This window comes from Stegodyphus dumicola, chromosome 7, assembly GCF_044657685.1.
Source record: "Stegodyphus dumicola isolate Sdum_Otavi_A_Nest chromosome 7, ASM4465768v1".
In the NCBI taxonomy this organism is placed as follows: Eukaryota; Metazoa; Arthropoda; class Arachnida; order Araneae; family Eresidae; genus Stegodyphus; species Stegodyphus dumicola.
The window spans coordinates 38900339-38916690 of record NC_140774.1 but is presented as its reverse complement, the minus strand read 5'-3'; the positions used below and the strand labels follow the sequence as shown (position 1 = coordinate 38916690).

At 29.6% G+C, this 16352-nt stretch overlaps 1 protein-coding gene across 2 annotated transcripts in view; it reads right to left on the bottom strand.

Moving 5' to 3' along the window:
• Cap-D2 (CAP-D2 condensin subunit) overlaps positions 1 to 16352 on the bottom strand; it is a 209003-nt gene that overhangs the window by 53150 nt on the left and 139501 nt on the right. For both annotated transcript variants that reach the window (XM_085820101.1, XM_085820100.1), the window contains exons 10-13: positions 11340 to 11462; positions 8101 to 8310; positions 7475 to 7583; positions 1583 to 1803 (exon numbers count right to left, since the gene is read on the bottom strand). In XM_085820101.1, coding sequence (XP_085676227.1) covers positions 1583 to 1803; positions 7475 to 7583; positions 8101 to 8310; positions 11340 to 11462 — 663 coding nt within the window. The remainder of the gene's footprint in view (positions 1 to 1582; positions 1804 to 7474; positions 7584 to 8100; positions 8311 to 11339; positions 11463 to 16352) is intronic.

Below are 16352 nucleotides of genomic sequence, written 5' to 3'. Positions count from 1 at the left end.
TCATCTGGGTGGTCAGTTGCTCAACGGTTGCATGTCTATTGACCTGAACACATCTCTGCAGCCATCGTTCAATCAGCTGTCATCAATGGCCTGTGGTGCACCCCATTTGTCCCATCGCTCAGTTTGGATAGTGCTATTTTGCCATGCACAGTATACTTTTACAATGGCGGTATGCGAACAGTTTACAAAATTAGCCATTACAAAAATACTTGCACTCTAGGCTCGAAAGCCAATGATCATGCCCTTTTAGATGTCAGATAAATTGCTTTGTTTCTGCATTATGCAAACGATTGCAATGCTTTTCGATTCTCTCGGACACTGCTTATATACGCTCCACTGTAATGTGCTGCCACCTGCCTTCTGTGATTGGTTATTCCACTTTGACAATAAAAGTAGGTGGTGGTCACATTAATGTGACTGGACTGTGTATTATAACTATAATAAGAGTTGTTTTCTTCCTTGAAGACTGAGATTAAAATCTGTCCAATCTGGATTAAAAAATTTATCTAGCAGAATACATAAGCAAAAAATATGAGCATAAAAAGTATGGTAATTAAATAACTGTAGTAACTGTATCTGTTCCTCATGTGGCTTCCAGTAATTTCAAGATGCAGAAGTTACTAGAGAATTTTTGACGACCCGTTGGGGGGGGGACTATACAAGACTGGACAGAGCATCAGTTCTCAATTGTTGTTTAGATTAGCATGAGTTCAGAGTACTGAGATATCTTCATATCAGCTCTGCTCTTTAGATGCTCTTTGCATTGCATTGTGTAGTTTCTGCGTGTAACATTCTTAGTAGTCTGCAGTGTAACTACTGATTGTTATCTGTGATAGTATGAAGAGCTGTTCAAGTATTTTTGTGGAAAGTTCCAGAACAGCAAAGTGTTTCTTTTGATAAATTAATTTTATCAAACTATCATCAGTTCTGTGTGCATTCAATATAGTACAAATCCGTATGCACACAACAAAAATCTCCCAATTAATTTTATAATTGTTAGATTATACCTTATACTCAAATAATATTAATAGAAAATTTATTATAATTTATGTGAAAAGAGTATTACAGAATAATTTTATCCTAAAATGAAATCAAGCTTTGAATTTTCATTTATAGCCTTCAACAAATAATACAGCATACACATTAAACTAGAGAAATACAAATTATATGCATTATGACAGGAAATATATGAAAACCAGAGGGTTCTTAGTTACACTTCAGACATCTCAACTATAATTTTACTCAGATCATATAATCAATTATTCATTTCAAAAAGAGTACATAAATAAATAGTAATGCTATTATAAATCTCAATTGACTTGAAACACTACATAAAAGCTACTTTGAACGCCTAAGTAAAAATAATTACGTTTTCTACACCTTCTTACATGAAGAATATTCAGATAATTAATTCAGTATATTCAACTCAGAAAATGCCCCTTTTGGAACATACACCTAAATTACACCAATAAATGCACATTTATTAAAAAAAAAAAAAAAAAAAAAAAAAAAAAAAAAAAAAAAAAAAAAGATTACAAAAAATCAGAACATAGCTAAAATAAAGTAATATATCCTTTTATACCCTTAAATAATTTACAAGTGCTTGCTGCTTCTTCAGTGCTTCCAAATCTGTTTCAGTTGGTACTTCATTCACACCTTTCATTTCTGTATCTCCTTCTTCTGGAGAAGCAGGGGGCTTTTCTTCATTACTATAAACTTCAGGGGTTTTGTCAGTTTTTTCCTGATCATCATCATCGTCATCAGAATCATCAAAAATTACAACATTTTTTTGTGTTTTCCCCTCTGAAAACAAAATAATTAAATTTAATATGAATGAAATTAAAGATCTGTAAAATATATGAAAAGGTTAATATAATTTTGAGCTACAATAATCTTTATATTATTTTATTTGTTAAAATTTGGCTTTTCTTCAAGCATTCTTTAAACATCAAAGAAAATCAAGAATACCACAAAACTATGTTAATTTTTCAATGAACATGATATTTTCTACAGTAAATATTTTTTTATTATTATTATTAAGAGAGCAGCAATAAAAAATAGGCGAATATTAGATTACTGGACCTATAATTACTGATATAGCAACTATTATGTAACATTTTAAAGCATTATGAACCCTTTGGCCTTGGAGGTTCTCAACCTTCTGAGTGGCACAGTTTTTTGAATCTCTTAAAGACCTATGTTTAAATAACATTTATTAGCTAAATGCGTAAAATTATGTATTTTATTCTCTGTTTTCATAAATTTAAATTCATGAAGATCATATTTATACCATTACAGAAGGAAAGGTAGCAAAATATTTTAAATTATAGGCTAATTTATACCAAATGACCTTAAAAAAAAAAAAAAAAAAAAAAAAAAAAAACGAGAGAGGGAGAGAGAGAGGGTGGATAAAGGGGGTCATGCCATTTAAAGAATTAATGTTATTACAGATAGCTAAATTAGGTCTTCCTACTTTTAGATGTGGTAACTGATATGATTTAAAAGCTGGCTATTGTAACAACAAACTTTGAGTCAAAACACAGATAAATCCATGACTATTATCCACTATGACCATGACTATCTATACAGATAGATTGTGAGTGCTTAAAATCATTTCGGTATTAAAATTGTCTTGAGAGGCTGTGGTAAGGATAATGGTGATAGCAGATTTTCTGGCACATAAAGGTTATGATGATGTGAAAAACACAAGCTCTCTCTCTATATATCTACTACACACAAGTTTAAAAACCAGATCTGATCATCAATATGTCTCACTTTTCTTCATGATTTAAATATTCCTTCCCTCTTTTCTCATTTATTCTTAGCAGCTGTAATTTAAATTTAACTTGTTATGCTTCTTAAATAGGTTCATTCCAATTTGTTTAAGATGCTTAATGGTTAAATTTAAATCAGACGTGCTAAGAATGCAGGAAAATGAATTATTATTTAATAATTTAAATAATGATTTTAATCAATCTTTTTATTAAGTCACTGAATTTAATCAAAATTTTGTGTATTAAAATATAACCCATTTTGCATTGTTTTCTAGCTGTTGAAAAGGGAAAAGTAGAATTTATACATTCTGGCATATATCTAATAATGTGTGTTACTTAAATTTATATGTTAATTGGTAAAATTCTATGTCTAATCCACTATTTGGTGCAACTTGCAAACCCAGTAGAAAACTAAAAATTCAAGCAAAATTTTAACTTCTGTAATGAAGTTATAGGGGTTTAGACAGCTCTAAATTTTGGGCAAGGTGAGAAGTCCATTTGTTGAAGTGGAATTTCTCAAAAAATGCTCATTTTTTGCCATTTTAATTAGTTAAATGTGTGTCACATTTTTAAATGTTTATTTTCATAAAAAAATTTCCTTTATAAAGATTTTTAAATCTAAAATATATTTAATTAAAATTGAAAACTTTTAATTTAACTAATAAAAAATTAAATTTTGTATTTTTGATGCATTATAACATAGAACTTAATCTCTTTTTTACATTTATTTCCCTCATATTCTTCACACTAATACCCTAGTACTCGTATTCTGAATACAAGTGGTAAGTATTGCATCAGTAAATACACTTCCTGATTTTACTAGCTTATAGTTATAGATTAAATACCTCAATAATGCATGAAAAATAAACATTTGCTTAAAAACATTAAAAGAAATTTGAAAAGCTGTTATTCTCAGAAGTTTTTAATCATATATTTTAGGATATATTGAATTTGGATGAATACAGTTCGCAGGGAAGGCTCTGGAGCTTCAGCACTATCCCCAAGTAAAATATTAGAGCAATTTTTGAACTGGAGTTTGCTAACATGAGTTTAGTACACATGAAGCAAATGTTGAAAGATGTGGCAAGAGTTTATTGCAAAAGCATTTATTACAATACCCTTTCGCTTGAAAAGTAAGTAGATGATAGCATGACATCCAACAAAAGAGATCCCAGCCACACCTGCACTGCTATATTTAAAAAGAAATCATGTGGCAATTTTTAGATCACCCTCCCTTATGCCATATAAACTACTCTGTTGGCATAAAATCTACTAATAATTTATGTTATTTTAGCATGTTTAGAGCCTCATGATAATTTTTAAAAATATGCCACAAAATTTCTAATCAGAATAATAAAAAAACAGTGTTTTAATTTTTTTTAAATAAAAGAATATTAAATTAAAAACTACATCATTAACTGCATGTAACTTTAACATTTATTTGTATTGTCTGAATAACCTTTAGAAAAAATACAGGTTTAGTAGCATTTTTTGCAGTTTTAATTTTTAAATATTGACAACCTTGTTCAGTTAATTTTATAATGGATGAAACAAATGAGGGTAATTTTTTTTCAACAATTGATTTCTATCATTTTTAATAAGAATAATTTTCTTTCTGGAGGAAAGTTATGGATTCATTCTCTAGACTTGAAGTTTTCTAATTGGAAGCATTAAAAATTAAAGTGAAATTTCAAGAACACTGTTTTAATTTACGCATTTCCAAACATTATAAACTGCTCTACATTTATTACAATAAGGAGCATCATGTAAACTTACAGTATGTACTGGAAACTTTTGTGCTATAACTACAAATATCCACCACATCTAAATTAATTACATTCACAAAAATTACTGTTATCTAGTAAGTTTTGATTTCCTGCCTAATTCCATAAGCTATATTAAAGTTGATCAGTGTAGTATGATGATTTAATAAATAAATGCTGGAAAATGAAGCGAAATTTGATGCACTTTAGTGGAAATGATTCATACAATTATAGAAGATTTATAGAGCTACAACAGCAATTTTGAGGTGCAGAAAATATTGACAGATTTGAAAATTTGAAATTTCATATAAGAGTGTGACTTATTATAGAAAATTTTATGAATTCATACAGCAATTATTTAATTCCGAAAGAAGTCAAGACCAAGTTAGATTCTCATCTCTTGAATTAAACAATTAATAAAATATATTCATGGCTCAAAATTAAATATACCTTTACTTAATTGTAGCTTGTGAAAACAACTTAAATAGCAGCCTTAGAAAATCAGCACTATATCATATATGCAAGTATTATTAAAAATATCTGCAGACATCATCACCTTCAATATCCTATACAGCAGATTTTCTATTTCAATATTGCAAGAATTCTAGGATGGTCTAACTGCTGCATCAATTTTAAAAAGGATATTTTACATCGGCATTTCTATGCACAGAATTTCCATTATCAATTAGTTAATTGATAGATACAATCTTTTGAGATAAGAATAAAAATTATAATAAGACTGTATGAAATAATAAATTATGTGAAATCAGAAAGTTAAGAAAAAGCAGAATCTGCAGTGCTTATATTATAATCTGCTAAGCTTATATTAATTAGAACATAATTCTTTCTTCTAGTTCCTAGCTAAGCCAATAAAAGGAAACCAGTATGCACAACATTCCACTTTAAACCAGTGGTCTTTGAGATTCACTTATTGCGTACAGGATTATATAAGAGAAAAATGTTGTCATTCACTAATCATTTTAGAGTTGATATTGTAAGTTTTTTAAAGTCAAAACAATATGCAGAATGATTCAGTATCATTACAGATAATGATTTTTTTTGGGGGGGGGAAGAAAAAAGAAAGGTTAATCAGAACAAAAATTGATTTCTGGCACACTAGTTTTTGCTTGAAAAATCATATTTATTCCTAGACTTTGTGAGAGAAAAAAGTTTATAGGAGGTCTGGATAACAGATCATTTCAGTTATTGGATTCTGGACTTTGTGTTGTATCAAATATATCTGCTTGCAAGGAGACAGATCATCAGCATAATGTCAAAGCCACAACATGCATTCTTTGCAGTTTTCATTTACATGCACAGTCTAGACCAGGGGTTCCCAACCCTATGCCTACAGACACCATGGCATATGGCGATCTTTTAACGTGTGCTCACAATAAAAATGTTCAATGTTTTCAAAAAATTATATGCAAAAGTTTTCTCATTTTTAATGAAATAGAAATTGCGTCCAACACAGATACCAGCAGAAAGTGAAATGCGATGGATTTCTTTTCTAATATGCTTGTGTTATTAACTCTATACAACTATAAATTTATCTTGAAAAAATAAATGGTGCCCGCCATCCAACAGATAATCTAGAATATGCTCTTAGAGACAAAAAGGTTGTGAGCCCCTGGCTTATGCTATTCTTCAGTGTTTCATATTATGCTAACACAGACTATGTATATAAAAAATTATTGCATTGAAATCATAACATTGTCTCGAAACAAAACATATGAAACTTTAAATGCAACCAAGATCTTGCAGATTTGAAATTTAATGCCATTTTGATCATATATGTGAAAATGTTAAAAATAAGTGTCATTCTGGAAAACTTAAATTGATAACAGATGTAAATATCTATAATGAACAAACATGCTGCATGTTAACTAAACATATGTAAAGAGATATATTTCATTTTGAACTATTATTAGATATACAGGTACAATTTTACAGTATGCAAAACAATTCTATATGCAGCAATCAAAGCATGCAATTAAAATTATGCAAAAAGTCAACCTTAGATTGGCATCAAATTCAAAATCTTAGATTTTGCATAAAACTTTAGAAATTTTGAGTGTGATTTGGCATAGGTCTTCCTTCTTCAGGAGGAGGCGGGAGATGCGAAAGTAGGAGAAGCAACAACAAATAATATATATAGGTGGTGGGTTTCAAAGACAAAGTTAACACAGTGCCAAAAACAAATAATTTTTACAGAATGGGAAAAAAAAAAAAAAAAATTGAGAAAACAACCCTTTTGTTTCTTTAATTGATGAATTGAATGCCTTAAAATCTGTCACATTCATAACACTAACCTTTAGTAATTTACATAAATTCCAGTTGAATTCTTACCAATGTTTTTAAAAATTATAATAAATTAGCTTTTTCACATTTCATTATTGTTTTCCTCAGCAAATGGTGTTACATTATTTCCCATGCCATTTAGATATACGACACTGCTTGTGTTCTAGTAGTCAGTGGCAGTGAGATGTCAAGCATGCAAGATGTGGAAGGCTGAGAAAATGTAAAAATATATCCTTAATTATGTAATTATTCTTATACCTGTTGTTAATAATTTTTTTAATGTTATTGCAGGTCATTTTTGCACCATTAGTCACAATTAATCATGATATGAAATATACATGGTGGTATATATTTTTTCTTTTCTATACTCTATTAATTGCCCATCCTCCCATTTTTGCAAGGCTCATTCCCTGAACATGAGGGATACATTTTCGGATAACTCTCAAAATGAATAGAAATTTATTCAAACTCTATGACAATCTAAGGCTGTTTTACTGTTAAAATTTAATTTTTACATTGCTATGTTTTTCTTCTAGTTAGAATATAATATTAATATATTATAAAAAAAAAAGCTTTTGTAAAGTTAATCAACAATGTTTGTTTCTGTCAAGTATACTTAAAAAATAGTATTTTTACCAAAATTTTCATCATCAGAATCATCAAAAATGACAGGTTCCATTGGTTGCATTTCTTTTAGCTTTTTAAATTCAGTTTCAAAACTTTCCTTCAGTACAGGCAAAGGAATCTAAATACAATTGCATTATGTTAGTTAAAAATATCTCACAATTAATCAGGAAAAATATAAACTGGTAATGTGTTAAATACACGTTGAAATATGAAATAAGAGAAAAATTAAACAACAGCTAGGTTTCAAATAAATAAAAACGATGTTGAAAAATTTTAAATTTCTAAAACATTAATGAAACTGACAATACACTTTATGGCTTTATTTTCAAAACATCAGTTTTAAATTTTCTTACATACATCAATCGACATTAATCTAGTTTAGTATATAAAATTAGCATAATTGTACTGGTATTATAATTAAATTTAATGTGGAAATTAATAATGAAAATAATGAATAAGGTTATAATTTCTACTTTGGCTTTGAGAACCTTAATAATTATTTCTTGAGTAAAGCAGAGGATTTTTGCTGATAGATAAAGAGGGGGATTTCAATTTTCTATTTTGAAATACTACTGTCAGATAATATACTGACTGATGTAGTTCAAAATTAAAAATTCTTATTAAAATACTCATACCAGGCAAGCAAACTGGTTTATATTTATAAACTGGGCTAAAAATGCCATTGCATTTTTTCTGACGTTGCTGGCTTTATCTTGCAATCGGCGACATATAAGCTGTGCAACATTATACAATTCTATAGAAGCCAATGCTTCCCTTTCCAAAAGCATCTTCAAAACTTGAATGGCCTTTGATCTGACAAAAGAATTTGTATCCAGTAAGCGTGCCTACAAAATAATAATAAAAAAAATAAATAAATAAAGGAAAACTATGTTTATAACATAATTTATCAATATTCTTTCAATTAAAAACTATAAAGATAAACATATTATTAAAGTCGTATAAAATATTAAAAATGAAAAAAATTGAGGGTTTACAACATAATGATTGTTGATTATTTAATATATGCCAATACACTGCAAACAATCTATTGGTGCCTTTTGGAAATCTGATCCTTTGATTTCCAGATGTTGTTTGGCATTTGATTCCAAATGGCATGAAACAGATTCTTACTCTCTGCAGCTTGTATCTACATCCATATGAACTCTGATAAGTAAAAAGACAAGTGATGACCACAATGTTGCTTATCTCTCCATATTAGATGTTCCAGAGTTTGAGCCCCTATACCATACTCAAGATAAAAAGATATATATTTTTTTAAGAATTCATTCTCATTTTCTTCTTAACCCCCTCTCTCTGGGGGGGGGGGTTAGAGAGAATTAACAAAAAAGGGGGGGAGGGGGGACATAAAAATAAAAATTTCATCTTACTAGGGTTGCCAAATGATTCCTACTCTCAAGTATCAGAGGAGGTATTTTTAACAATGTGTACAAGATACAGGATAACTAACAAGTGCCCACAAAATTTCATAGAAATATTATTCATTTGAAATTTAAACAGATTTTTTTTAATAAAAAAAGTGTTGTGATATTGGATGAATTAACTATACTGATGCAGTATATTGGGAAAAAGCAGAACATATAACTATAAATTAAATATTAACTACTAACAAAAAATTATCAAAATTTTATCCTCCCCTCCCCCAATAGAGAGAGAGAAAGGGGGATCCAAGTTTAGTTCCATTGCTGATGGTCATTTAATCACATAGGACACAGTTCACAGCGTATTACAGAGAGCAACTAACATTGAACTCACAGGAAGAGGAAAACCAATCCCTAGACATTCTAGTCTCACACAAGAATCATTATATTTACACACACAGCAGGAATCATACATTGTCTTTGGTTTGGACAGACAATCAGCCTCTATTAATCTATACATGGTCTATGCTTTATTAATCTATACTGTACTATACAGGGTAGCAGTTTATCAAAACAGATGCATAAAAAAGTGTTTCAGGCAGTGTTTGGCTATCTCCATGACATTTTTTTGGTGATAAAAGGAAAATGAACACTAAAACGAAAGAGAAAATTAGCATTTGCCCCCAAAACTCCAAAGAAACTGTGTTTTAATTAAAAAATGCAAATATAAATTAAAAGAAGGTAAATACTTGCAGTAAAGTTTTTACATTATCGTTTTTAACCATGTTTAAATCAGTGTGATATGACACATACAACTCGATAAATTCATGACAATCTTACTATAACATATCTATTCCCTGTTAAAATTATGAACATATTTTTCATTTTGTCACAGGCTTGTTCTGTATTTTTAGCCATCAATATATATATACCAACTTCATGAGAATAGAATTTAATTTTTTTTAAAGTATAAAATAGATTTTTCAGAGAACATTACTGCATATCTGAATGTTTTAAAAAAGAATTTCATAAGGAAAAACCCTTATTACAAGAAATATATTTTAACTTAACTGCATTACCTTTCCTGTTTCTGCTACAAAATTAATCAGAAATTCAGCTTCATAAAATTTAGCATGTTCTTTATTTCTCAGAATCAAGACATTCATATAGTTTGTTAAAATGAAAGCTAAAGACACTTTAAAAAATCCTAATAAAATTTGCAAGCCTATGAATGAAAAATTTTGTCTATAAATTGGTCTTAAAATGACCAATATGTTGATAAATCACCAAATTTGCTGAAAAGTTGAAAAACTAATTAGAAATGGGGAACAATGACTAGTCAGCAGATACTCAAAATAGCAAGGATGGGTCATCCAGAGAAATAATTTAGCAGCTAATGTAACGGAAGACAGGCAATTACTTTAAAGCAGAAAAGGAAATGACAGTTACATCATAGTCTGCTTTAAAGGAAATAATTTGTCCAGTATGGTAGTTACACTGCCAATTTGAGGAATTCATTTTCTTTCAGTGAAAATTACTTATTTAAGAACAGTATAAAATCAAGATTTATTCTGACTTGATTTAATTAGGAATTCTTTCATTTAATTACAGTTCAAATTTTAAATTAGTTTACAAACTTAACATGCTTATTAATTATTATTAAAATTTCTTTATAATTCTTTATAAATTATATTAATTATATTATTTATATATTAAAATGTCTTTATAATTCTATATATTCTTTGAGAACAAATCCAATGGAAATAATCTAAGAAGAGATCCAATGAAAATTTGCTTTTAGGTTTTTTTGTCATTAAGAAAGCATAAAACAAAATTAATTTTTGACCTGCGAACAAAAAATTTCAGTACAAAAGAAATTATACAAAAATTCTGAAGTTAAATATCTTAGCCATTACAAACAAAAAATGTTAATGTCTTAAGGTTATATAACTTAGCCAAATGCTTAAGTTAGCATTTAAAATGTATAAATTAACTAAATGCATAAGTTAACAGTTAAAATATTGCCCAACTATGAAATATTCATTGTAATGCACTCCTCTTATAAATAGTTAAAAACATTAGCAACCTTAAGTGCACTTTCTTCCCAACTTAAAAAAGAAACATTTCTATGAATAACTTAAAGAGCTCTGTAATTCAAAAATCTAATGACCAACTTTTTAAAAACCACAGAAAATAAATATCATTTTGGACTTAAAACTGATGAAGAATATATATGCATTTTGAAAATGATTTTGTATTTCAAATGCTAGTTATCAAAATATGTTTATTGACATAAAAAATTTAATTCTTAGACAAAAAATAATATTTACATCTAAATTTGAATACTTACTTATGAATATAATATTACAAATGATCCAATTAGCCTCCAAAAAAACCCAGATTAAAAATTATTTAATTTTAAATAACACTTCTGCGATAAATTTGCGTTCAAGTGTTCAAACAACAGTAATTATAATAAATAATTCAATATTTACCTCTACATGTTCTAAAAGTTCTTCCCTTAGTTTCTGTTCTTTTTTGGAAATATTTTCATTAGCTAAAGTTGAACTAAGAATTACTCCTATCATAGATAGAGCACAGTTTCTCATAACGTGAGACTAGAACACAAAAAGAATTATCAGCACACATTAATTAAAAATAGATATAAAAACTGGTTCTTAAAATTCAGTAATGAACATGAAGTTTGCATAAGTAATTTTTAACTACACATGTATTTCTTTTTATATACAGGTTAAAGTTCATAAACCAAAATTGAAGGCATTGGGGAGGAAAGAATCAATTAAAAATTCACCTTATCAGTAAGCAATACTCCATTCCACTTGCTAAAAGTAAAGTAATTGAAGTTCTAAATTTGTGCAGACTTATTTTTTACATAATAAGTACACCTAATAATATAATATCAGTTTGTTCATTGGAAAAGAAACATAACAATTTTGGTTAAAATTCCATAATCGGAGTGAGCGCCAAGCTTGGCGAGAGTTTTTTATTTGGCGCGATTTTAATTTGGTTGTGGTTTAGGGCTGTATGTTTTCTTGTGGGAAACCTAGAGCTTTATTTCGGTAACTGTAAGAGCGTGAATTTAGTGTAGCCAGATTTTTTTAAAATTTAATTTTGAAATACTGTGTTTGTTTTTAAAAGTTTTACTGTTTAATATTATTGTTATATATATGTTATTTGCAGAAGGTTAAGCTGTTGTTGGTGGGAGAATGTTGGATTTCACATGGCATGAAGTCTATAATTTATGAATATTTTCATTTAATTTTACTTAGTTAATTTTTTTTAGTTTTGTTTCTTGCATGTGGCAATCGAAAGATGTGGAATATTTAAAGCTTTGAACGAAAGCTGTTTAGTGTGTTGAATTCCACAACGATAGTAACTTGAATATTTTAGTTAATTTATGATGCTGAATACGTATAATTTGCTATTATGTTTATGTTTAAAACTGACTTTGCAGTGCTCTGATCTGATAAGTGCATACATTTATTTATTCAATAATTATTTACAAGAATTGTTTATTCTACTATTTTATGATGAATTACATATATATAGAAAACTATGCTTTTACTTGCAAAGCTGTTGGACTTTGTTTTACTCATCTAGTATTTTATCATCTCATTTTACTATTCTGTTTACGTAAAATAACGGCATTTCACTACTGCAAAACTTAAAAGTTACTATTCTGTTTACGTTTAAAAATCAATTTTAGTGCTTTCATTTAGTGCGCCTAAAAAATTCGCCAAATTTTGAAGGCCAAAATAGTTTGGGGCCAACTTACCCCGCTTATGGAATTTTAGCCACAATGTTAAATTGAAAACTAGGCAAAAATGCAACATTAGACTACCATAGATTTTAAATTAAACTCTATCAACTTAGAGTACTTTTACATAGGTCCAATTTACATAAGCACCACAGCTATTAGTCTTAAAACTCAATTTTTTGTTGATATCACTTTTCAAATGTTATTGCCATATATCATTTTTGAAGAAATAATACAGCGAATATTAAAAAAAAAAAAAAAAAAAAAAAAAAAAACTGGCACAACAAATAAAAGAACGTTGGAACGAGATGTTATCTCTATGTATTATTAATATAGTGAATATTAAAAAAAATGTATGGGAACTCAAGAAAGAGAATGTTGCCACCAAATGCTAGCACCATATACTACTTTTAAAGTAAAAATATAGCGAAAAATATATGGCAACATTTAACATTTTAATCTAAATGTACTCCACATAAAATATTAACTTCCACATGCCAGTTTGTTGCCATTTGGAAAAGTGTAAGATATTTAATTTTTGTGGCATAAGTAAGACATTGTACCAGGACTTCTTAAAATATGCTGTTTTTAAAAATTTTATGATTTTGCTTTTCAATTTTATGTGGCATAAGTAATGAAGAAGAAAAGGATGTATCAACAGAAATGAGTCCAAAAGCAGATATATAAACTTGCAAGCTTAATGAAAGCATAAAAAACCTTAATAAACCATCCAGTGCAACATTAAAATCTCAATCTTTCAGATTTAATTTTTTTTTAAAGCAGAAATTTTTTTGCTAGGATAAGTAGGGCAAACGACATAAAGAAATCAATAACTTGAGTTATCCTGACATATGGCAAACCAGACTGAAGAAATTCAATAAATTCCCCAAGAACTTAGAGACAAGATCTTTAAACCTTCCTCCCCCCTCCCTCCCAAAAAATATCAAAGACAAGCAAATGATATAAAAGTTGAACTTATAGAGAATCCAAGCAATTTTGTAGCTGATTAGACTATAAAATGGGATAACAATAGTGTTATTATAGATATTTCTAAAAGAAAAATGTATTTTATAATTGTAAGAGAAAAATTTTTTTTGAAACTATATATGTAACCATGAGAGAAAATCCTTTGTCATTGGTAACCAATTTCAAATAATTTGAGTTTTTGATAAACAAAAATTCTAAATAATAGACCTTCAGAGCACATTAAACATAGGGGGGGGGGTAACAAGCTCCCTTTTTTTGTCTAACAGGATGACATAATTTAGCATAAAAAGGCAAGTAAATAAAAATAAATAAAAGATTTATAGCAAATAGCAATATTGAAGTCAGATTTATTGTGGATAATTAGAATGTCAAAGAAAGAAAGCAAGTTGCATGTTTCAACTTCAGCAGTGAACTGAATGGCTCTCAATCAAATTCATAACAGATAAAATTTTTTAAACCTTTTTATTAAAAGGCATGAAAGAGTCCTCACAGCAAATACAGAACAGAAAAACAATTTTTCAGGAGTAACTAGAACTGATCACTCAATTTGAAAATAGTAATTATTTTGAAAGACAGATTTTTATTAACCCTCTACATACTTACAATTTATTTCTAAAAATTACTAAAATGTAGTTGAAATGTAATTTATTTGCTTAGATAATTCCTTTTCCTTTTAGTCTTAACAAATAAATCAAAATAATCTTAAATTCTGATGAAATTTTTATTTTATTTATTTATTATTATTATTTTGTACACATCAATGGCCCCCAGCTGGAGATTAACTTTAAGCTAGTTTTCTTTTGTTCTTTAAGACAGAATTTATGTAAAAAAAAAAAAAAAAAAAAAAAAAAAAAAAAAAATGTGTATGGAGTTGGTTGAAACACTCTTAAATTACTAAAGAAAAATATAGGTTCATGGCAGAATTTGAAAGAAAATTGGATATATACACCAAAGAGCCAGTACATTATGACCACCCTTTATGTATAACAATAGGCTTGCCCAGAAACAAAACCACTGTACGTGAACGGCTGATGGTGGAGTGTATAAAGTGGTTATGCATTGCCTTTTCCAAACATACAACGATTAGCAACATAATGGGAAAAGCAACTAATTTATCAGACTTCGATAAAAGTAAAATCGGTATGGCTCGGCGACTGGGAACATCAATATCAGAAATGGCGCGTTTAATGGGTTGTTCATGTGCAGTTGTTGTGAGCACATGTCAAAAGTGGTGCATGGATGGTGAAACGATAAGTCACCATCCAGCAGTGTGTCTTTGACGGCGCATTGATTCCAGAGGAAAACAGAGATTGTTATGCATTGTTCACCATGACTGAAGAGCTATAAGAGCCGAAATCCCCCACCCCCCAGGTACAACAGTGACGACCCAGACAGTGTTTCACAACACACTGTGCAGCATACATTGCTGCATCTGCAATGGGCCTATGCAGGCAGAGGCTGAAGCATGTCCCTACACTGATGGCACATCATCGCCAGCTGCATCTGCAATTCTGCAATGGGTAAAGAAACATTGGAATTGGACACTAGAAGAATGGAAGAAAGTTGCATGGTCCGATGAATCACATTTTTTGGTCCATCACATCGACGGGCGTGTGCTAATATGTCAAATTCCAAATGAAACTCTGGCTCCTGGATGCACAGTTGGACGGACACAAGCCGATGACGAGGTTATTATGGTGTGGACAATGTTCTGGTGGAGCACATTAAGACCCATAATCCCCATAAACAATCCCTGACACCTGTGCGCAACGTGAACATTATTGCAGACCAGGTTCATCCATTCATGACAACAGTATTTCCGGCGGGGATGGTGTTTACTAACAGGATAATGCACCACGTCATTAGGATCGAATTGTCAGGGAGTGGTTCAAGGAACATTCTAGTGACTTTCAAGTCATGTCTTGGTCTCCAAATTGGCATTTGTGTTCCTACCTGGAAAATCAAATTCGTGCTGCCATGCTACACCCCTCACAATGTGCAGGAATTGCAGGACTAGTTGGTGAGTGTTTGTACCAAATACTTCAGACTACCAATCAGCACATTGTGGAGTCAATGCCATGCCAGTTGCTGGCAGTTTTGAGGGCTAAAGGTGGTTCCTTCCTTAACAGGGTGGTCATAATGTCATGGCCCTTCGGTGTATATATATCACATATGAAAAGCCATCTGAATCAAGGTTGGGTAGATATGTAATACATTACAAAAAGCAGACAAGAATTATCAGCTGATATGAAAGACTATAAGTGGATGAACATGCAGAAGCTACAAATTCATATTTGCCTTATATATGGTTGCCAACATTATGAGAGTAGAATCAAAATATAATTGAAAAAATTTCATAAAAAAAGTGTAAAGGAGCTTTAAAGAGAAAACACACATATTTGAATATTTTGACATCATGACATGACACAGATTTATCACAAAAAAAAAAAAAAAAAAAAAAAAAAAAAAAAAAAAAGAATTTATTTCAAGTATTTACATTAGGCTTTTCTGCTTTTTTCCCCCCTTTCCAAAGGCACTTTGGAAATGGTTTTTTATAAAATTTATAATGTTTCTAACTACTTCGTCTACACTGAACTTAAACCTGTTGAACTGTGTAGCAACTTATTGCTGAGTTCAAGCATTTAATGACAAAGTCCAGAGAAGAGTCCAAAGTCCTTTTTATTCATTCAAATAAATAATAACAGATGGCCCCTTCTCGGGCTTATAGGAAAACTTCCACTCC